General features: G+C 46.0%; 2 protein-coding genes across 2 annotated transcripts; one reads left to right on the top strand and one right to left on the bottom strand.

The window, feature by feature from the left end:
* Positions 1-282: 282 nt before the first annotated feature.
* On the bottom strand, positions 283-3,044 carry LOC127596236 (craniofacial development protein 2-like; the record flags this gene model as incomplete). Its single annotated transcript, XM_052058489.1, has 2 exons — positions 3,039-3,044; positions 283-885 (listed from the first exon to the last, which is right to left on the bottom strand). Coding segments are annotated over exons 1-2 (609 nt in total), but the record flags the coding sequence as incomplete, so codon positions are not given.
* A 9,969-nt stretch (positions 3,045-13,013) lies between these two features.
* c1ql4a (complement component 1, q subcomponent-like 4) lies at positions 13,014-24,342 on the top strand. Its single transcript, XM_052058465.1, has 2 exons — positions 13,014-13,804; positions 24,151-24,342. The coding sequence occupies exons 1-2, from the start codon at positions 13,259-13,261 to the stop codon at positions 24,328-24,330; spliced, it is 726 nt and encodes a 241-aa protein (XP_051914425.1). The 5' UTR covers positions 13,014-13,258; the 3' UTR covers positions 24,331-24,342.
* Positions 24,343-24,455: the final 113 nt, after the last annotated feature.

Raw genomic sequence — 24,455 nt, 5'->3', positions numbered from 1 at the left:
GTGCTCCCAGTCTGAGTGGACAGTGGCAGGAAGGGTCCGAGGTTGAGTGTCCAGTTTGTCCGCGAGGGACGTCTGGTACTGTTCGAGGACTTCGGGATTCCTCTGCAGCCCAACATTGAAATGTATCCTCTTGGGGATCTTCTTCCTTCTTTTCGCAGGCGCGATCTTTAGCCTAAGTCTTGAGGCTACCAGCCTGTGATCGGACCATCCGTCATCCATGGAGCGGATTGCCCTTGTGACCATGACGTCCGCTCGGTCGCAGATGCGGGTAAGGACGTAATCGAACAGGTGCCAGTGGCCGGATCTTGGATGTTGCCAGGTGGTCTTGTGCTTGTTGGCCATCCGAAACAGTGTGTTGGTTATTACCATTTCCGTCTCTGCGCAGAGACCAAGGAGTAGTTCTCCATTTTCGTTGCAGTTGCCAACGCCTTCCTTCCCCAGAATCCCTCCCCAAAGCTGATGGTCCCGGCCCACCCGCGCCTTGAAATCCCCCAGAACCAAGAGCTTATCCCGGGGGTTGACGCGGAGGATCAGGCCACGCAGCGCGGCATAGAAGGACTCCTTCGCCTCCTCCGAGGCGTCCAGGGTAGGTGCATAGGCGCTGATGATCACAAGGGATTGGGATTGACATAGAGGTAGAGTGATGGACATGAGTCTCTCAGAAGTTCTTACGGGGATGATGTTGTGATCCCTAACCAGATGTGACTTAATGCAGAACCCTACACCGTGAATTCTTCTCTCCTCCACAGCTCGTCCACTCCAGAAGAAGGTGTAGCCGTGCCGAGGCTCCTCGATCTGCCCGGCACCAGGGAGACGGGTCTCGGAGAGGGCAACAATGTCCAGGCCGAGCTTCTGAATCTCAAGGGCGATGAGGGCAGTCCTCCGCTCCGGTCTATTTGCTCTTGCGTTGTCCATCAGGGTTCGTACATTCCAAGCGCCGATTTCCAGGAAAGCAGTCCGGTTATTGTATTTGTATTTGTTTCGCCCGCATGAAGGATGAATCTGCTGGAGGCGGGTCTCCAGCAGATCGGTGGCGGTGATGGGCGTGTTTAGGCCGCCTTTTATTGGCCCTTCCTCGGATTGAGGGGAGCAGCGCTACGACTAAAGAGTCCTGCTCCGCCACCGTGGTCGCTGCCTCTCCCGTGCACCATCACCAGTTCGCAAGGGGAGCAACCATCGTGCCACGGCCGCTGACGTGTGGTTGTGGAACTAGGGACGTGGGCCCTCATCTGAGCCTGTCCCCGACGCCCCGCGCCATCGCCGCCGGACTTCTTGAGGTGAAGGGGATCGGGAGAAGGGGGACACGGGTTGAGGGGGCAGGAGGGGTAGGGGGGAGAAATCGCCATCCTGGGGGCTATGTGGCGTGAGGGAGGGGGACGGGTCGCAACCCCGCCCCCGCACTTCGACCCCGTGGCCAGGGTCCACGGCAGCGCGGTGGCCGACGGTGGTGGTCCAGGAGGTCTGCAGCACCCAAGGTTGGACCGAGGGTGCGCCGGGCCCTGTGTTTTATTTTGAAGGGTGGGCATTCCTTCATAACCCAAGGTGGATGGTCGGCTTGGGGATCCGGTCCGCCGCCTTGCTAGGCGCTTAACGCCAAGACTGCGGTGGATTTGTATACCGCCGGACGCGGTCCCATGGGATTTTGCTGACCCGAAGGTCATTACCACTTCGCACCAACTCTCCAGTGATGGAAAGTCCCGTCAATTCGGCGTGGAGGCTCCCTTACGGACTTCACTGCGATCCACTAGGAATTGGCGACGGTTTGATCCGCACCTTTGAGCCTAGGGATCGCAGATCTTTTGCGAAGATCAACAGCTACACTTTTATAATTTTTATCTGATATATGCATGGGACCTCTAAAACATGGAAGGCAGGCTGTAAATGACCCAGAGGCCATAGTTTGGACATGCCCAGTTTAGTCGAACTGACTCTTGTCCCCAGTATCCTGAATGAAGAAAGGCTCAGCATAACTCGCATCATGAAATGGTCTAGTCTACCTAAATGGTTTATCCATCCCTCCATTTTGTAATCCAGGGGAGGAAACCGGAGCGCCCGCAGAAACCCCCCGCATTCACGGGGAGAATATGCAAACCCCACACAGGAGCCAGAATCGAACCCTGCGCCTCTGCGCTGTAAGGCGTACGCGCGAACCAGCGCTTATTGTATAATTGTGTTCTTCAACATGTTTATTTTTGTTGTTTGGAGAGTGTCCTATTTGAACGATATTGAACGATATGCCGGGTCGATGCCATCTGTCAGTTTACATATTGGGGTCACATTGGCATTCCCATTCACATCTTGTGTTGGAACCATCACTTGTGTAGTGTAAACCCAGCCTTCAATTCTCCCACATAACACAATCAAATGTTGTTTGTGGAAAATGTGATTGGGCGTTTGAGGAGAAAAGAGAGAGTAAACACAGGTGTGGCACTTGAGCTGTCGAGGAGGTTAGGTATTCATTGCAAATTTTAATCAGTTCAGATCAATTATTCATGATCAGAGGGCTAACGGGCTGATTTCTAAAATGTGATCCACCCTTCTCCTCTCTTCTCTCTGTCTCCCCCACCCTTCCACCCCTCGACTGTCAGTCCTATATGAATTATTCAGACTGCATTTACACAAAGAAGTCAATTTCTGATGTCTTATCAGTCAGTCAGAAACATTATGCAGTGGGGGAATATCAGGAGGAATTGAGGGAATTCTTTGCGCCATAAAACAAAGCTCTTAAGGGAAGACATGACCCAAAATATAAAGTGGAGAAAAAACCCCAAAACTTTGGGTCAAACTTCTTTGTTTCTTCTTGACGCCTGACACGAGGTGAATATCCAAGCATTTCATTCCAAAGGACGCTCTCCTCCACACTTTCATTCTTACTAAGTCTGTTTACACACTTGGTCTGGATAAAAAGCAGAACATGGCACAAGGTTTACTTTGTGAAACTCACCAATTCATTCATTTTCATCTGCTCGGCCACTTCATGGTCGCAGAGGAGCTGACGGCATGCCGGAGTCCCTTCTTGGAGCGGTCTCTGTATTCACCTCCATTCTTCTCTTGTTTTAAAAGCTGGACCGGTTTGCATTATTTAAGGAAATACTCACATTTACAGTGTCTGTGAGTAGGAACCGAACCCCGACAACGGTCTAGCCCACCCATTGCGGGGTTGTCGTCTAACCCACCGAGTCCAAGTGCAGATGAGATCAAGAGTAAATCTTACTTGCGACAGAAAAAGCCAATTTTCACGACCACAACGTTAGAAAAATGCTAAAACACTCTTCCCAGATAGAACATTTTGCTTGATTAACCGTGATAAACAATGTTGCCTTATTAATGGTGGTCAACCTCGGGGAGAGACGAGGGGGAGATGCAGCAAATTCCTTCGAGCGGTGAGAGGTGGCTCCAAAACATCGTCCAACTCAAAGCAAATGAATGAACATGAACGCGTCGCTGCGGCAGGGTTGGTCACTAAACTGATGGCTGGTAAAATCAAATGTTGGCCCGCATGACTAAAAGAAAAAGACTGCATGCTTTGGTGCTTGCTGCAACTTCTATCCAATGACCTTTGAATACTGTTTTATTCTGAGAAGATTCTTTTTCACTTGGCCACCTGTTGCTGTCTTTTCCTACCCAGACGGATTTGTCAGACAAACTCTTTATCGAAACGATCCTTCTGGCGTTTCAGCTTACTTCATCTCGCCATCCGCCTACCTCCATCCAAAGTGTCTCCAAGGCACTTTGTTTTCACTTCAGACTCACAATATGTGCAAGCTTTCATCTTAACTCTATTTGCTCTGACAGAGAAAAGCACACGGGCAGCACGGCTAGAGCGGCAGTCTCATGATCTGGTTATGTGGGCCTCTTTGGTGCCCCTCGGACGTTTTTTTCCACGTCAGGAAACCACTATACCTCTGCTGACTTGTGAACAACAACATTAACGACAATGAATGGAATGCGTACAGCTTTCTGGGTAAATCAACCGAGAGACAGCATAAGCGTGATTTATACACCGTTGTTGTCTTCGATAGTGGTCTTTCTCGGACACCCCTAAGGGGTCAGTCACAGCACAGAGCAAGGACAAAGGAGGCAGAGGGATGAGAAGGGCTGGTCCGGCAAGCAAAAGGTAGATCAATAGGCAGCAAGAAAATGAGAAAGTGTAATTCTCACTCGGCACTGTTTATCACGCTGGTCCCGACGGCCGGCAACCATAAATCACCCAAGAATCACGCTGTAGAATTCAGAGGGATTTTTCATGTCCTCCCTTGGGTCCGCCTGCCCTTGTCATGCATTCCCATGGCATGAGGTCAAAATGCATCAGCGGTGACACAGTTCACTCATTTGGATGTAGTTTTCGCCACTGACGTTGTCACAGTACTACTTGTTTTACAAGGGAGAACACGTGAAGTTGCTATCATGACGCATTGTGACTCACCATTAGTGACAATGTCAACGTGACCACTCACCCCCTTTCAAAATGGTGATTTTAAAACTACAATATTACATGACGATAATAATAGTAATAACAATAATCATTTCAATTAATCGATTCCCACAATTTGTGACAGGGACTGATGCAGGCTGTTGTTCATTTATGAATGCAACATGACGGCATCCACCACGCATGTCCACGGATCTCAGAATGTATTTGCCCGAGCCACGATCCGATTCACCAAAATCGCCATCTACTTTTCATGTCAAAGAGTATATTCAAGGAGAAGGGCAGACTTGAGCCCGACTGCAACGACAACACATGTCTCGGTGTGTCGACTCGGGCCGACCATTCATTCTCGTCTCGTTGCTGTCAGAGGAGCCGCATGCAGAGCACGGCAGATAAGTGCTCTGCATGCTGGGTCTCCATCTGAGTGATCAAAATGTTTGGTGGTCTGAATGGAAGAGCAGATTGATTTCTATGGTGTCCTTCATGACTCTCTGCTTTCTGTGAAAGCTGTTGGGCATATTAAGGATCATTTTGTCAAATTCTACATACCGTTTATACATGAACGGCGACAGCACTCTGATATAGGCCCATGTGTTCCCGCTGCGTGCCACTTCTCAACCTGTCCTCCTGTGAAGCTGCCTTTTGTCCGCGTCTGATCACCTGTGCAGTGCGTGTTCATGCCACAGTGGAGCACAACAGGGAATTAGGACCAGATGACTCCAAAAGTCCTTGCTCGCTTGTGTTCTGCTTTCTGACACCATTTATTCAGCACCAATGATTTTTACTACCCAGCGGTGGCTCTCTGCTTTGTCTGTTCCGAATCAGGGACGGCAAATAAGCAGCAATGGCAGTGAGCAGAGGGAGTGAGGACGGGGAATCACCCAACATCTTTCCGTCATCACTTTGGAAGGTTGCGACCCCAAAGCAAGGTGGCACAGAGCTGCTAAATTATTCAAACTGCGTTTCGAGACCCGCATCTCGGGAGGAGCCGAACCCGTGATTGCTGTGAGCAGACTGACTGACATTTGCACATGAAAAATCGCGTTTACCCAACAACACGCAAAGTAGCATGCTTACTTCTGACTTGGAGGTGGAAGGACTGGGAGCTAATCCGAAATGGGTACATTTGAAGGCTGGATTTGGAAGTGTGCAATTGCAGCGCAAGGAAAAACAAACACGTGTACCTTCCTTAGCTCAGCAGCAGGCCCAATTAAAAATAAAAATGTAGCCGAGCAGTCAATGAAAGGGCAACCACATCGAAATACAGTAGTCAATGATACAGACACACTCGTGTCTACACAAACACAAGGAATGTAGTGCACACAAAAAATGTAAACAACAGCAATCACATACAATATATCAGAGGTGCCTGAACCTTTTTCCTCCCACTGTTGCATTCAGAATAATCGAGGCATACAAGGGCCACTTTGACACTTCTTCACCTTTAAACTAGGGACACTCCATTTGTGCATCTATGCAAAGCCCTTAGATATTCTTTTCGTGTAGATTATTATTTTTCATGAAAGAAACAGCCAGGTGATGAAGCAAACGTTCAAGGATTTATCCAAATTTTTGAGCGCATGACCACTGGGGTCATGTATCCCACTAGAATAGTCCTTGTGTGGAGTGCTCCGGCCTGGAGTATGGGGTACCAGATCCTCTGACATGGGCCGTTTCTGCACTGCGTGCACATCGGAATCGTTTACAATACATTTTGGACTTTGCCAAGATTGCAGTTTGTCACCGATTCTCTTCATGAGCTTTTTGGACAAAATTTTTAGCTGCAGCAAAGGCTTTGAGGCTGACCAATTTGGTGGCTGCAGTATTATGTCGCTACAGCGGGTGTCTTTCCCCCAATCTGCAATCTTGCTGGAGCCGCTCGCTACGGAATGCAATGTTTTTGAGATGAGACTCAGTACCTACAAATCTGCGACCACGGTCGTCTATTAGAAAAGGCTGGAATTCCCTCTTCAAGTTGAGAATGAATTCATGTCCCAAATGGAGGAGTTCAAAGTATCCTGCGCTCTTGCGGCTGATAATGTGATGGAAGAGTGGATTGGAGTTTGACAGGCAGATTGCACCAGTGATGCGGGCGCATTGGTCGGTCGTGGTGAGGAGGGAGACGACCTAATGGCCAAGCTCTCGATTTACTAATAAATCTATGTTCCCACCCTCAACCTCTTGTCACAAGCTAGAGGTCGTGACTAAAAGCACAGGATGGTGGATATAAGCTGTGAAAGGAGTTTCCTTCAAAGGGTGTTGGGGCTCTCCGTTTGAGACAGGCTGAGGAGCTCGGTGCCACCGGGAGGGACTTAGGGCAGAGCCGCTGCTCCTGCGCCTCAAGAAGAGCCAGATGAGGCGGCTGGGGCAGCCAGCTTGGATGTGGTCTGCATGCCTCCCTGTTGAGGTGCTGCAGCCCCGTCCCACATGGAAGCGGAAGACCCAGGACACATAAGAGACCGTCTCTCGGTTATACTGGGAACGCCCCAGGATTTGTGACCATCACATTTGATGGCGCGTTTAACTGACTTTTGCGGCATACTCTGCATAGATTCCAGACTATTTTGGTTGAACTACACTGTTCCACCATGTATTCGCAGCTCAATCTTTACCCAACTTGTTGCTGTGTTTCGATATTTGAATTATATCTGTCGCGCAATAAGTGCACCAACTTCGGATATCACACCATGAAGGAATGAGAAAATGCTTTGGTAAACTGGACCATCCCCGTGAGCTATGAGACTGGCGGTTGCATGCAGTGGATAAACGGCTCTGTTGGAAGGAGGAGGAGGTGGAGAAAAACACAGATCAAGGGAGGGAGGGCAACATGTAAGGAAAGAGGCAGAGGGTGGAGCCCTGGACAGATGACAAATTGTGATTAATAAATGTGGTTCAGGAAAGCAGTATGAAGGCTTGTTATTAATAGAGCAAATTAGGGTGGCTGTGCAACTCAATCTAAACATGCCACTCCGCATCAGGCCCCATAATCAGAGCTTAATGGAACAGCACAGCGCCGGGATGCACATGCGCACACCTTTGCATACGCTGCTTGCAAATGTGCACTTACTGTAAAGTCAGAGAGAAAAGAATGCACGGCAGCAACACACCACACACGCCCCGTTACTTTCCTAACGTGGGCGCCAACATCTTTGCCCGAGTCGCGTTTGGGGGTGAAGCCACGTCACAATAGAGTCAAACTGAGTCACTGGTCCAGAATTATTCGTACAGTGACTCTGAGGTTTTTTTTTTAAATGTTTCCTTTATAAACACAAGGGGATTTGGAATATTGTACAACAGTCACGATCGGATTGAAGCCAAGACTTTCAGCTTTTAATTGTTGAGGTTTGCACCAAAATATGACATTCACCACTTCAAACTCACAGCCATGTTAAACAAAGGAAGAAAAACATCCAGTTGCAGAAAAAGGAATGAGTATCACTTTCATCATTTGCACGATAAATCCTTTCTCACTGATGAGTGACGGAAATCGTGAGTTTCCTCCCTGGCAATGCTTTCCCTGGGCTTCAGTGTAGTGACCTTCCCTTGCTGCTTGCTTTCATCTTCACTTGTGTCTCCGGTAAGTGAGAAGCATGTTCTATTGCCTTGAGATTTTTTGTTTGTTTGTTTTTATTTCATCTTTATTTCCCCAGGTAAGACTATTGAGAACAGATTCTCATTTGCCATGCCAACCTGGCAGCAGACAAAGTCAAGCACAGCACGTTAACAGCAACAAATTGTTGAGTGTGATGTAGCTACAAAATACATTGTATCATCGCACAAGGTGAACAAAAGCTTCAAAAGAGGCTGAAAACACGGTACGGCAATCATGTACAGCATCCCTGACCAATTTTTTTAAACAATGACATTGGGGATGACTGAGGTGAGATTCTTATTTGCTGCAGAGTCCTCCATTATTGTTTGGGATGGAAAATTGAATACAAGATCGCCCAAAAGTATTGAAGACTTTGGGAGCAAAGAGATTGATAAAATTGCTGGAATGGAGAGGGCAGGTAGTGGTATGCATGGTGAGCAGAGTAAGTAACGTAAGGCAGAGAGGACTGTTGTTTTAACAGCAAGCAATTTAATAGAATGTGTGAATGAAGATGTATTCCGGGATAGAGAACCTAATCAGGTCTTAACGTAAGAGATGAATGTTGATGTGTTGGGGTGTTCAAACTCTCCCGCAGGAACTCAGTTCATTTGCCGCTTAACCAGACAAGAGCGGCACCGGTGTGTTGCCTCCTGTGTATGCTTCCTGCAGATGATGTGGCATACCTGCAAGACTGACCCCGTAATGCCACTTCATCGCTGCCCTCCCCCAATGACTTCTAAATGGATTTCCAAGGGGGCCATCTACATAGCAAAGACGAGCAGTTTGATGGCAGGATTCCTGTCAGCGTAAGCTGTGGAACATGTGAACGGTGCCAAGTTTAGCAGTGACGGCCCTGTGGTGGTGATGTGCCTCCCTGGCATACTGTGTCTTCATCCATCCGAGCTGGTAATCAATATGTGTTGCTCCTTCTTATTACGTGACGGACAAATGCACCTGCATCAGACAACTAAACCCCTCAACGGGGGCCATTACTCTGCCCGCTTGCAAGACACAATGGATTTATTTTGTGCAAGGCAATTCCTAAATGTTACGCATTAAAAGCGTGGAGTTATTTAATGTTGCTGTGGGCGGGGGATTTGAAGAATTAGTATCGGAAAGCATGCGGACTAAGCGGCCGAAGCGGAAGAGAAATAAAATGTGACTAATGTGGCCATAAATAAGTTCCTGGTTCTCCCCTTACTTGTTTACACGGAGGGTAGAGTAGCTAGAACAAAAATGATGCATCTGCACAAAAGACAGAGATTTACTATGTACATCTTAATAGGTGAAATTAATCACTAAACCGGGTAACAACTCAAGCGGCCCACTACTTATCCTCCTGTGACTCCGTGTATGGTTTATGGGGAGAACGGAGTCCCGTGCAGCAGCCGGTCTCATAATAAAGCAATAGCAGCGAGGCACTGTGTCAACACAATGAATATCATAGCAATGAAGTCACAGGGAGGAAGGAGAAGAAAGGGAGACAGACAGTTGAGAGACATGCACGTATTTCAATATTAATCACCTCAGTAATATTTGAAGAGGCTCTAAAAATCCAATTGTGCGCATATTGCCTCTGTTGGCAATGATGATCTGCCCCCTGCCACACAGTCAAGTCAAGTCAAGTCAAGTCAACAGTCATTATAGAGCACTTTCAAACAGCCATCGCTGCATACAAAGTGCTGTACATGGAGCAATTTAACATGCACAATAAACAGTAAGACAAATCGGCAAATCACAGCAACTACAGTAGAGCGCATTTTGGGCTCAACCAGGACCAACCAGAGTGTGAAAGTGTGAGTAAATAAATATTCACTGTGGGACACTTTGAGCATGTCGCAGAAAATTGGAATGTAAATCTGACGCATTCTTACTATTAAATAGCAGATTTAATATCTAAACTGGCATGTCCAGGAAAAATACCACAATACAATTATCCTCTACTGCACTCCAAAATACAGTAGAATACTGTAAATTTCCCCAGTGTGGGACGAATAAAGGATATCTTATCTTAAAATCATCAACAGTGGATGCGGTGTATAATCATCAATGAATAAAAAAATAATCAAGTAATGTCATGCAAAATACAGTCCTATACTGTTCAAATTAATTAGAGAAGGTGCATTGTAAAATAAAAGTCAAATACTGGTGACCCTGCTGCGAAGATTTTAATGTTATCTTAAAGCGAAATTCTTTACAGTGTATTTAATGGTAACTCGCGTGAAGCCATGAATTCTTCTCTGTTATGAGCGGCAAGAAGTTTATTGTACCTTATGCCCTCCAAGAGAAAAACATTTCATCGCTCCGCCTGTCACAATAGGTTGCTGACATAGATGAAAAAACAACAACAACAAAATCACTGTAGTCATGAATAAACGTTATCCAAATGAAGGCCAGTTGGATCATTTCCCAGGGCACCGCTGCTGATCCCTCATTACTACAGTTGGGATTCGCTGCTGTCTAGACAGCTGCATGGACTGAGCCCTAAACTGAGATGAACGGCTTGCGTGAACCAACATTTCCCAATGGAAAAACCAAATCTTCAAGCCCAATTCCTGGCTACATCCGACCCAACGTGCGGGGACAGGGAGTGATCATCCAGACCTCCATTTTTGCAGGGATCCATTTAGATGATCCCCATATTGCCAGCAGTGGTCAGCATATATCAGAGGGACGAAGGAAGAGTTATCAATACTGTATGTAGCCTGTCCGCACTACTCCCAATGTGTCACCATTAAACTTTAAAGACAGGATTGAGCCTGTCACACAGGTGGTACGGGATACTATGGAAATTATATGAGTTCAAATCAGATCCAGATTTCCCTGAGACGAAAGATTATCAATAGTCAATGTGACAGTGGCGAGTACAACTGACCCCCTTTCAATCAGACATTAATAACATCCAGGGTATGGACATAGAGAGGGTGACCTCCTACAAGTACCTAGGTGTTCTTCTGAACAACAAACTGGACTGGTCTACAAACACGGACACCCTGATTAGGAAAGGACAGAGCCGACTCTTCCTACTCAGGAAACTGAGGTCTTTTGGGGTTCAGGGGTCACTCCTTAAGACGTTCTATAACTCGGTGGTGGCCTCGGCCATCCATGATGGCATTGTCTGCTGGTCAGGCAGCATATCAGCCCGGCACAGAAAGAGACTGGAGCGACTGGTCAGGAAGGCCAGTTCTGTCGTGGGTTGCTCCCTTGACACTCTGGAGGAGGTGGGCAACAGAAGGATGCTAACTAAGCTAAAAGCTATGATGGCCAGTCCCTCCCACCCCCTCCAGCCCGCCCTGACAGCACTTGGTAGCTCCTTCAGCCAGAGACTGTTACACCCGCGCTGCAAGAAGGAGAGATACCGACGCTCGTTCCTACCGACTGCTGTCAGGCTGATGAATAAAAATAATAACAACAACAACAACAACAACAATAATAATAATAATAATAATAATAATAATAATTAAATGATGTGAAAGACAATTGTAAATAGCACTGCGATTTATCCATTTTGTGTTTATATTGCACTTAATTGAACGGTGTTTGTTGTTTTTTTCTTCTTTCTTCTTTCTACCTACATTCTTGCTGCTGGAGGCTGTAAATTTCCCCAGTGTGGGACACATAAAGGATATCTTATCTTATCTTATCTTATCTTATATGGCGCGCTCCTCCTCCCAACCCAAAATAAAAGACAGTACAAAAATGTGTGCTTTAATTTATTTCAGAAAAAAAGGGTTCTGGCACAGGAACTTAAATTCAGGATGAATTCATTTGGTGAACCAATATTTGAATAATAATACCAAGATTTGTCAAATTGATCAGCTTTTCCTCTCCATTACATGGGCAGCCCAAATCATCCTTTGTTAAAGAATGTTCTGAGACAGTATGATTTTATTTCCAGAATATGCTGTAAGACAATTACAAAAAAGGCTGAATGCAACCCTGGGCCATATTTTGGATCGACTTACTGTGAAAGGGAGGCAGAGAGAGAGAGAGAGAGAGAGAGAGAGCTAACAGGTGTGTCTCCAAACGCAAATGTGCAGCAGTCCAGTGTTACGGTGGACATCTGCAGCACCACTATTTTGGACCGACCTAAAACAAGAAAAAAGTGCCACTTTTCTGTGGTGTGCTGCCTTCTGACATCATCCTGGTGTCAATGTCCATCTCTCCTACCTTTGACACACACACCTAAAGATTTGGCGCTACCTGAGATCCTTGTGCACGGAACATTTGGCATTGAAGAGGGGACTGATTGTCTTAAATACACGCGGGGATTCCCAAGGAGTGACGGTGAGCAGCCTTTTCTTTTCCTCCCATCTCAAATGTGTGAGTAAACAGAGGAAGGCATTGCTCCGATGAATTTGAAATATTTATGTCACAAGCCATGAATGATTTTTACAAAAAGAATTATTACCATGTGTTTGAATTGCTCAAAATCTGATTTGAAAACATGTGTTATAGTAGATGGATCATTTTACTTCTGATTTTGTACGGTTCAGTTTCAATTGTGCATCATTTTCTCCCGTCAGTGCCAATACAGAGGAGGAAGAGTCCCAAAGCTCTATCGGAAAGGACAAACAAGACGATGGTGTGAGGAAGAAAAGAATCACTCACTCGTGTAACATGGCCGAGCGACAATCTTTATCAGGGCTTCTTGAATGACAGCTGTCTGTGTGAGCAACATCTAAGAAAAATTGGATCGCCCTCCCTATTAAGGGGAATTTGGCAGCACTCACTTAGATAACTATGATTTGTCTTTGATTTTGATCTTTGATTTGAAGAGGTTTGAAATTTAAAATTAAAACCGGATCAAAGCTCCTTTTAAACGATGTTTTGGGTAGAATTGTTGTTTGGCCCAAATATTTATGATCTCGAACGCCACAGTGGTCAAGCTTCATCGTTCTTATCTTTTTAATCACAGACTTGGGGATCTTTTTTTGTTTGTTTTTATTGCCCCTGGACAGCGTCATCGTTTTTCTTGGAGCTTTTCATCTGCTTGTGTCCCTCTGGCTGTCTGCCATATTGCCTCTCTCATCTCTCAATACACTTGTCCCACTTATAGACTTCCCTCCCTCTTGCTCACGTCCTCTTGTACATTTTCACACCGTGCTGGTCCCCTGAGAGGCTTCACCCTGGCGAGCACCATTGGAGTCAAGGGGGAGGAGGACTTTTTGACACTGGCTGCTTCGCGCCTCAGCCGCAGGAAGCGTGTGATTGGCGCGGCCGTAGGTGTAGCTATGGTACTCATTTTACTGGTGGCCATTCCCCTGTTGGTCCACACAACCAAAGGAGGAAACACGGGAACTGAGGGGAGCCATTACGAGATGCTCGGAAGCTGCCGGATGGTCTGTGATCCCTACACCACCTCGCAGCCAGGCCAAGAATTAGCAGCGGTGTCTCCGCCACCCCAGGATTACTCTGGGAAGAAGATCAGGTCCGGCATCCGGGGACCCCCGGGGATACCTGGCCCCCCGGGAGCACGTGGGCCCCCTGGGGAACCAGGCAAGCCGGGACCGCAAGGTCCACCAGGTCCCGGACCTGGTGGCTATTCTCCCTCACTCTACACTCCCAAAATTGCCTTTTATGCAGGGCTTCGCAAGCAGCATGAGGGGAGCGAAGTACTGAAATTTGATGACGTGGTAACCAACGTGGGCAACTACTACGAGCCCAGCACGGGCAAGTTCACTTGCCCGTTGCCTGGCATCTACTTTTTCACCTACCATGTGCTCATGAGAGGGGGTGATGGCACCAGCATGTGGGCGGACCTGAAGAAAAATGGACTGGTGAGTAAATATGTGCGTGTGTGTGTGTGTGTCTGTGTGCGTGCGTGTGTTTGTGGCTATGTGGAAGCATGTGGACAATCCATCCATCCAAGGTGGACTGTTCGTCGGGCAGAGCTGTCAGATGCCTTGTGGGCCGATGTCTTTTGAGGCTGTTGTGTCTGTTTAATGATTACTTTCCCTTTTTAAAATCCTCCATCTTACCAAAGCCCACAATTTAGAGGGAGGAGCCCATTAATACATTTACAAGATACTGTCATGGAAATGCATGCTTCGCCTTCACAACTTCGCCTTTTATTATTGTTCTGAAGCAGACAGACTTTACCTTTTGTGTTTTCTAATTAAACCAACAGTCACAATTCATTATTGAAACACACCAGAGCCACTAAAAGAAAACCAAATATGATTTTTCCCGTTACACCAGTCAACCAGAGGGCACATAGTGACAAACACACACACACACACACACACACACACAGACACTCACACACTGGGCTGCAATGATTCCTACACTGCCCGTACAAAAGTCAGCCGCACACACCCTTCCACCATCAGTGACCTAATTGAAGATGTGGTTAACACTACCTATCACTGACTCCTGTTCGCCAACAACATTGAACTCTTCCCATTCAGAGCACACTTCACTTAGCAGGTGTCCACGTGACAGATGACTAATGAAAGAGTTGGCGTCTTCCTCACTAAAGGGGGAACCCTGCAGTGTGAAGTCGCCTGCCTGCCACCCATATTTACCTTTGCACGGGCGCTGCAGCTGAATGACGAGTGGCACAACGCAGCCGTCACAAAATGGAACAGTCTAATTAGAGAGGATCACACATCCAGCTTGATTATTGGCTAAACACGAGTGCAAAAGAGCACCGAAAGAGCGTCCATCACTCGGTGGTCCAGTCAGTTGACACCTCAGCTATAAATGAATAATGAATGCAAAATTGACACTCCACTCATCCACTCCTGCATTCCCCAGATACTAATTAAAGCTTGAGAGCGATGTGTGGGTGGAGGAGGGTGGAGTGGTGTTTGGTGGTGTGAGAGAGAAAAAGAGTCAGGATATCACTTGTATTCACTATACTGCCATTCGAAAATTCAAGCAACCCATTTTTTTGTCCAAGCATTCGTCATGCAAGCACTTTTACTCAATATCAAAGTCGTGATTGAAACATGCACAGCGCCATGTCCTCATAAATACCATTCTTGTGAGTCTGACCTATTGCAGTAATAGAAAAAATTGGGAATCATTTCTCCTCGTCATCATTTTGATATGAAATGCACTTGAACACAAAGGCAAATATCTGTCAGGTGACCTGTCTAATGTCCAGAATTGTCATTCAAGTCAACTTCACCTGCTAAATGATTGAAACATATTGGATGAAATCCTCTCAACACCCACGATACTTTCTTTCCTGCTGTAAATACCCCCCCGCCCCTCTTCCGCCACTTGTTCAATTGCTTCTTCATTAATTATATTTTCATTCAACTCAATTATTAAACCTCACCGAGGACCTCTGACACCCGTCATGTGGTCTCTTTAAACGCTTCCGTGAATAGAGCGCTTGCCTAAGAGGGCTTGACTGAAAGCCAGCAGATGGTGTGAGGTGCAGTCAAAGCTGGTAAATACTTGATCGGTTGTGGAGTTAGTAAAGCCTGCAGGCAAATGGGCGCCGGAGGTGGCGGCTTGGGTTTACAAAATGGACACCATATTTGGCAAGTTGCATTACAGACAGTAGAATCAAACAATCCGTGGGGGGGGGGGGGGGGGGGGGGGTTAACCGTCAAATTTGGTCAGATTTCATTTGTAGCTTGTCCATCCTTAAACAAAGAAAAATCCTCTCCTGCACCCGTTCTGTTTAGATTCTAACCTTCATATCTTGACAGACAGTGACTGACAATGAATGAAATACAAAGTACCAGCGCCTCGAAATGACAAGCACAGGGTGAGATTTCCACTTGGAGTTTCTGGAAGGGAGGGAAAAAGAAGAAAAGTGAGTTGATGCGAAAATGCGGAGTGAGGCAGACGAAGATGGATGACTTGATGGAAGTGTGGAGACAGTAGGCCGCGAGACAAGCCATTGGGGAGGCTGACAACGAAGGCCAGGATGAGATTAGGCAGGATGACCAATGGACACGAGCTCGGCACGTCTCGGCAAGTCGTCAAGGTTGGCCACGGGATGACGGAAAAGTGTTCTGCCCTGTGCACTTGTACTGGATGGCCAAAAGGAAAACCTCATTCTGTTTCCTGTTGCGCTCCATCATATTTTGATTTTTTTTCCCATCATCCAAACTAATGCGATTTCAAAAATGTAGCTACTGGCACAGGCAATGCTTTGATTTGACAAATTGATGAAGTGATCCTGCTTGTTGAACATCGGAAATGGATGTACTGTACCCAAATATTCAGCGGCAGACACAACTAGACCCAAATCAAAATCATCTGTCCAGAAAAAGGTGATCAGTACAGAGAGTCCCGAGGGAGCAAAATAGGAAGGAGCAACAAAATCATTGCTCAGCATGGCGTAACCATATGACGACTGGCGCTAATCTCTAACTGTCCAATATTGCAGCTGTCCAATATTTGGGGGTTCAGCTAGCCTACTGAAGATTCTAATAGAAGAATCTGGTATTCGGATTCTGATTTTTCTTGGTTCTAATAATTAATGACCAACTAGTTTTCATTTCTTTCGAGAAACAGAGTTTGGTCTTTGAGACGGAGTGACATCAGAGCTATACTAGCAAATTCATCCATCCATCCATCTTCTACCGCTTATCCGGGGCCGGGTCGCGGGGGCAACAGCTTTAGCAGGGAAGCCCAGACTTCCCTCTCCCTAGCTACTTCTTCCAGCTCTCCCCGGGGGATCCCGAGGCGTTCCCAGGCCAGCTGGGTGACATAGTCTCTCCAGCGTGTCCTGGGTCTTCCTCGGGGTCTCCTCCCGGTGGGACATGCCCGGAACACCTCACCAGGGAGGCGTTCAGGAGGCATCCGAATCAGATGCCCAAGCCACCTCATCTGGCTCCTCTCGATGTGGAGGAGAAGCGGCTCGACTCCGAGCCCCTCCCGGATGACCGAGCTTCTCACCTTATCTCTAAGGGAGAGCCCGGACACCCTGCGGAGAAAACTCATTTCGGCCGCTTGTATCCGGGATCTCGTTCTTTCGGTCACGACCCATAGCTCGTGACCATAGATGAGGGTTGGAACGTAGATCGACCGGTAAATTGAGAGCTTCGCCCTTTGGCTCAGCTCCTTCTTCACCACGACAGACCGATACAACGTCCGCATACTAGCAAATTTTCCGGCTAAAACAACAGCTGTGCTGCGTCTCGGAGGTTGTTTATCTCCATTTCTTTCCAATCCCGCTTATCCTGAAGAGCGTCGTGGGGAGTCGCTGGAGCCTGTCCCCTCTGACATCGGGCGGAAGGCTAAGACAACCTGAACTGGTCACCGGCCAGTCGCAGGGCACATATGGAGACAAACGACCATCCACACAGTCACTGAGTAAGAACCCATCCCGCACTGCCCACAGACAAATCAGGCGAGTGTGTCACTCCACTATCAGTGACTGGTTTGTATATTTCTGGCGAGTTGCATGCCAGACGGACGGATTTATACCTACGTATATTAGTGCCTGTCAACACGCTGTGTCATTTTCGCTGTAGAGACAGAAAAATACAATGAAAACGCCACAGAGAAATCAATGTATTCAACTTACAGTCACTCTGATGAGGGTGCCGCGCATACATTCCCGTATTTGCTTCCTTGCAGAACACAAACCAATGGCTCATTCGAAGAAGGTAACCCGATTCTGTTTGCATAGCACAATAGAAAAGGTCTTATTCGGGGTTTTAAAAATCCAAATAAGAGCATATTTCCGTTATCGCGTGCACTTGCATGACCTTTAAAAGCTCAAATACTGCCAACGTTTGGGTTTTAAAAGGGTTAATGACTATTGACTGCATGTAAATGGAGTCTATTTGGCCATGGAATGGCTTACTTCTATTTTATTATTTCTTAGAGAACAGGCTGCGTTATGAGTCCGACTCAATTGTGCTTCACTTTCCCATAAATTGGGCAAGGTGTAGGCCATTAGCATAAAACTATTCAATAAAATCACTCACTGATGAAAAAGAAATACATTTCTGTTTGTTTTTGTTTTATAGTTATGGTTATTAATTACAGTACTCTGAACAAAAACCTACTCAGGCCTCAAGAGTCCTGTGTGTGCATGTGTGTGCGTGCGTGTGTGCGTGCGTGTGTGCGTGTGTGATTGTGTGCGTGTGTGCGCGTGCGTGTGTGTGTGTGTGCGTGCGTGCGTGTGTGTGCGTGTGTGTGTGTATAACAAGAGGTTGGTAATGTGATGCCCACATCGTAGGAGCATGTGCTGACTGCGGCAGGGCTTCCATGGGATTCCCAGAGATCCAATAGCTATTAAATTCCTTAAATCCTCACTCTGTGAGCCCGACATGCTCACACCTTAATCTAACTTCCGCAAATCATTGCAGCTTGACGGGGATTCAAAGTCTGGGGATTTGTGATTGAAGAGCACGGGTCTTGCTTCAGCAGCTACCATGGTCGTGACATGATACAATCAAACTGCTGGGCAATGTCATGAAATAATGTTGATTTCACCCCGAGCAGTTGCTTTGCTTTAGCTGGAAGACAGATTTTAATATGATTTGTGCCCTGAAGAAAAAGAAAACGCTAAATACTCCCAAGTGGACGGCCAGTCAGTTTAGGAGAAGGTCTCTCCTAAGCCTGCCTGAAGGTGTTTTCTTGTCTGCAAAATGTCATTGTGGGCCAGACTGCAGCTTTGGTTTTTCCTGAATCTGCGAGTAACCAAAACAATTTTTAATCAAAACATCATCCCATACTATAAAGTCGGTGTAGGGCAAGAGTGTCAAACTCATTTTCACATTGCGGGCCGCATACGGATGTGTAGATGTCAAGTGGGCCAGACCATTCAAATTATACCATACTCTGCTAAAAATAACCAACATATCATGTCTTTCCTTTGTTTTGGTATAGTGCAGCACAAGAACATGAGGAAAATATTGACATTTATGTCTTTTTCATGAAACACTTTAGATTTCCTTAGAAAAATGTGCAATTTACTTTTATCATTCACATACCTGTATATGCATTGCAACTGATCCCACTGATTGTACAAAGGCACAAAACTTTAACAAGTAATTGGTATTGAAAAATATAGTCATGCATTTTAAGAATAAACAAGATTTATAAAGAAATGATTTTTACCATTTACACATGTGCATATAAAATCAAAATGTCATCCCTGCCTACATTTGACAAAATAAAGACAAAACAAGGTGCCCCTCGCGGATAATCGATGAACTGCATCTTATTAAAAATATTCATTGTATGTCTTTTATGCATTTTTTTTTTTCATTTTTAAATTATCCTGCGGGCCTGATCAAACCTCCTTGGGGACGGTTCCGGCCCATGGGCCGTATGTTTGACACTCCTGGTGTAGGGGATTCAATTGTGGCCACAATGTGTAAACAAAATGCTAATTGGCGTCCAAAAAATACAAATAGTCTGATGTTCACAAAGTAGCTATGTCTCAATACAAGACAATTGGGTAGGTCAGGTAAAGGTAGTGGTCGGGGGCTTAAGACAATGGACAGGGTACATTTTAGATTCTTCAAGATTTTGTGATGCGGAAGGAAGTACCTGGGGAAAAGTGGCATGTTCTAACCACTAGTCCCACCGTGCTGTCTGGATTAAAAAAAAATTCAGATTTTTTTTCTATTCGAAATGAAGGATGAATCAGTTAAGATACGGCCATACTGTGATAATGTTGAGTAATGAATTGCATTACATTGGCAGTGGTCCCTAACTGTCGCCGACAAATGTAAAGTCACAGAATGACGTCCTAAGAATCTGTAATAATGACACCAACAAGTGTTGCAAATGAGCAGACCTTTCTGCAGTTTTCTCACCTGTCATGGCAGCTTTTAAAAGGTCAAGTGGTGTTAAAATGTCAACACTTGCTGCGACCTGTAGGAACTTCTCCAAAGATATGAGACAGGTGAAATCTCATCAACCTTAAAGTAAGGTCCAAGAGTTCGTCATATGAGAGGAAAAACCCGCCATGTATATTAACACGTACTATTCACTATACAGTATTTCAGGCACAGATACAGTACAGATAGACCCTAAGTGGGGCTCCGGCACAGCCCTTTTTGCATGACTGTGAAGAGCGCCCTCTCCACCAGCTTTTTTTTCAAATTCATAAATATTTAAAACATTTTCAAAAATACCCTCTCTGTCATCAATTGTCCTTAAAAGTGTTTTGATATCTGAGAGGTATCTTGGGAGAATTGTGCCCCAGTACAGACAAGCCTCCACTATTTGGGGTGTGTAGACTTTTTCCATTTCCTTTGTAAATAGGTTCATTAACGGTTGACTGTGTTAACACAAAGTAAGACTTAAGTTAAGTAATTATTTTTTTATATTTTTAAATTTTCATTATTATTTTAGTATTTTTTTTTTGTTTTTAATTAGGTGAATAATTTTGGCAATAGGTATCCCTTGTATGGTGGTGCTTGAGCACCTAGCCGCAAAATTGTCTGCGCACGTGCATGCTATAGTTCCCTGTCTTGCTGTGCATCTGTATGTCCAAGGCAATCTTGCTGTCTATTATGAAGCATGACAACAAGTGGCAGGTAATAGCAATCCAGGATGTGGTTCATGTTATAGACGCTTGTCGTCAGGATCCCTGAGGAGAAGGACGATCTGTTCAATAAATATTCAATTTAGGCACGCACGCACGCACGCACACACATACACATACACATACACATACACACACGCACACGCGCACACACACACACACACACACACACACACACACACACACGCACACTAAAGTGAAGCCCACACTTGAGCCCCTCTCATGCGTCTTCCCATGTGCTGTGGTCCCTTTGGTAAGTTTAACAGCGACTTTTCTATTGTCTCCGCTCTAAGAGGTCAGTATATCACAGTGAATGAATCCTGTCAGTTTTATTACCCGTGGAGCGCAGCGCCGCAGATGAAAACAAGACTTCTTATTGCCCCACATCGCTCTGGTCTCACAAAATAGCCTTGCTTGATCAGTCCGTGACACTGGACATCCCCTCCCCTTCCCTCAGACCCTTGTTCTTCTTGTATACTTTCCTTTCTTTCAACTCAGGGACTTTGATTGTATACAAAACGACAATGCGGCTTGAGCCGTATACCCCCTCCTCACCCGTGGTTCCCGACTGCTCCCGATGGGTTTACTGGAGAGCCTGTAATGAAAGGGCTCGGCGCAGACTGCCATTGGCAAGCCCGATAGGAGTCCCTGCCGCAAGCTTTGTACCCTACACCTTGCTTGGGGATCAACACAGTGTTCTGGATCAGCTTGTGTCCTTCATCCATATCAAACACCTCTGTTGACTTCCGATCTTGACCACCTACTGGGGTGAAAGTGTGGCCCTGTCTAACTCCGCTTGGCCCAAAATGATGAGCGGGTTGACATAGGACGTCAGCACCGCAGCATCACTGTCAGCCACAGCCAAAGATGCAAATGTGATATTGGCTGTCACGAAACACGTCAAGCACAACAACAGCGTGTAAAATTTATTCATGACTGAGTAAACGGATTGCGGGAGAAATTCTTGAGCATCATAGTGACTATTTAAATACAGTACCTTCGTTGAACGTGTACTGGCTCGTTTTGATATTTGGGGATATAATGGCCTGCATGACGCAGTGTGAGCAAGAAGAAACCTTTTTTGCCTTAAATGACCACGAAACAAATAAAGAAGTACTGTATTGCATTATAGTTTTTAGTTGTAGGAATGAAAAAAAAAACCCGGACAGCTGGGGGTGAGGGGGGCGGGGGGGTCAAACTGTTAGCAAGATTTGTATGTAGCCTCGCTTGACTAATTCCTCCCCTCCGAGTCTCTAACGTGGAAATTCATATTGGCATAAAATTGGGTCGTTGTGATAAATAGTCACAGAGAACATACTGTATATCCAAAACAGCAAAATCGCAGTGACAGTATTACTAAACTAGCATTAGCACGAAGCTGATAAGGCTGCTACATTGGTCGCATTACTTTTTTTTTCTAATGGAGTGTTCTAAAGCGACACATAGGCAACCACTATACTAATGTTATAGGTTTGATAGAAAACCAAAACATGGTCAGCTCCTGAAACTCAAAGTAATAGGGCAAAGCAAATGTGTGACTCCACGTCAGACACACCTTCTGTATGTGATTGGTTGTCTGTCCTCAGGCACATTGGTATTGTACCACATTTGGGAGATATAGTAAGTGCTGAACTAGCAACAAACAAACAGAATCTCCAAGCTCCAACATTACATGAACAAAATGGACAGAGTACTGTTCTGTATATGTTGTCATTGTAGTTTATTTGTCATTGCATTTCTGGCCTAATTTATTTGTATCATTATTGCAATAGCAAGCGGGAGCGTGTGGTAAGAATACAAGAAGATTGTAGAAAGGTTTGCAGGTCTGTTCAGCCCCCGGAGAGTCTGACTTCACTGCTCCTCAAAACAATGTGTCTGAGATCGAACAAGGAGCAAGTTTAACTACTGCTCTCCCAAATGCTGGATGTGGAATGCAGCTTCTTGTTTCAAGAGGTCTGCAACTACTGTCCACACACTAGAACTTGACATTGTGGAAGATAGATGGTGAACAATACATTTGAATGAAAAGAAAATGGCTGAAGGGAGAATAATATCTTGGTGAAAAGAATTCAGGCTCTGTTGCGGGGCGACTGCTTCCAAATGGATGCACGTTCGTTAGGGAGAAAGGTGACAAGTGATAGTGATGACATGGTGGTAGTTTGGTTGCAGATCATATTCCGCAGCTGTCACGGAGTTGTGTTCGGCTCATTTGAGCGGTGGCAGAGATTGACTGTTCCCGACGTGGACGGACACTGAGCGAGACACAAGGCCACTGATGGCTGACACAAGTCCAGTGACTGCGGCTGCGACAGCAGAACTATTGAAGCGTCCTGCATGGGTGGAAGACGTTTGAAATGAAATGCTTTCATGAATTCAAGAACTTTGTTACCAACCACCAGGATTTTGATTTTGCATTACAGTTAGTTTTTGGTTTCATTTTGACTTTTGTGTTTTCAATTCAACTATTGTCGAAGATTCGGTTTTAAAACCGATTTGTTGGTTATTTTTGGTTTCAATAATGTATACATTTTAGTATAGTTTTCATTAGTTTTAGTATGAGGTTTTTCAAAATACGTATAAGGAGTATTTGTTGAGTGCAAGATTACAAGAAAAATCAAGTAAACGACAATACCCAAACCAAATTTTCTTTCCCAAAAAATGTTCTATGCACCCCCACCAGTCCAAGCAGCATTCTGATTTAATAATGCGGTGGGGAGTTGCCTCAGATGGTGAGGGAAGATGCCAAGTTCGACCTGGCAGACTTGTGAGGGTTTTCTGGGAGTGTCTGGCAGAATGCCCTGTGACAAGGAGCTTCAACTTCCCCCTTCTGGCAAAGCTTTTCCCACGTCACGTACTTTGAATACCTCCTGAACTCCACCAAGATGCATTCCTTTAGAGGAAGCAGATTCCGTGGACTCTGATGTGTCGTATAAAGCAAGAGTATTTTTATTTATTTTTGTTGCCCAGATAGCACACCAACAGAGAAATCCAGTTTCCCCCTTAATCTCGGCACGTGTACTTAAACATTGAGAAAGAGTCGACCCAATTAAATGTGTTAGCAAACAAGTAAAGATCCACTGCCTGTGGGTCAATAAGCCGCAACTCGCACATGGCATGCAAAGGGAAAGCTGTCTGGCTTTAGTACCGAACCACTCAATATTCCGCATATCGAGCAGGACTACAGAATCATAAGCAACAGGTCAATATAGTGATGCTGCTGCTCTCCTCTGCTTTGCCGCCACCTCCGCTCCTCCTCCCAATGTCACTTATCTCCAAATCGCAATCAGATCTCCACCCGCCAGCCCCTGCCACAGCGGATCAATACAAGGAAGAGCGTCCGTGTGCTGAGTCCACCTTTGGGGGGTGGGTCACAGGTGATCGAGCTGTCCGTCTGTTTCTCCGCGTTGGCTGTTGATCCCAGAAGGCCGCGATGTCATACTCACATATGAGTGGGTCGTTTGAGAGTGCTTAATAAAAATTGAACGTGAGCAAAAAGGCGAGAGAAGATTGATGTGGGGTTCATTTTAAGAAGGCGCTCAGTGCGCAGGGCTGTTGAAAAAGTGATGAATTCCTCAGCACATACTGTATGCTCAGTTACCGCCGTAATCTAACTGTTGATTGAATGTGTGTGTCCTTTGCGGGTGACAGGTACGAGCTAGCGCAATCGCTCAGGACGCTGATCAGAACTACGACTACGCCTCCAACAGTGTGATCTTGCATTTGGACGTGGGGGATGAGGTCTGCGTGCAGCTGGACGGCGGAAAGGTCCACGGGGGCAACACAAACAAGTACAGCACCTTCTCCGGATTCCTCATCTACCCAGACTGACGGACCTGATCAGAGGAGCAGACTTGCTTTCAAATCATGTCATCCATTCAAGCAGACTCATTGCAGGAGAGGCACGAAACTCAACACACATGCACGGAAACCTATGCACACGGGCATCCCACACA

The sequence above is a fragment of the Hippocampus zosterae genome, chromosome 2 (genome assembly GCF_025434085.1).
Source record: "Hippocampus zosterae strain Florida chromosome 2, ASM2543408v3, whole genome shotgun sequence".
NCBI classification, from domain to species: domain Eukaryota; kingdom Metazoa; phylum Chordata; class Actinopteri; order Syngnathiformes; family Syngnathidae; genus Hippocampus; species Hippocampus zosterae.
This window is presented reverse-complemented; position numbering and strand designations above follow the sequence as displayed.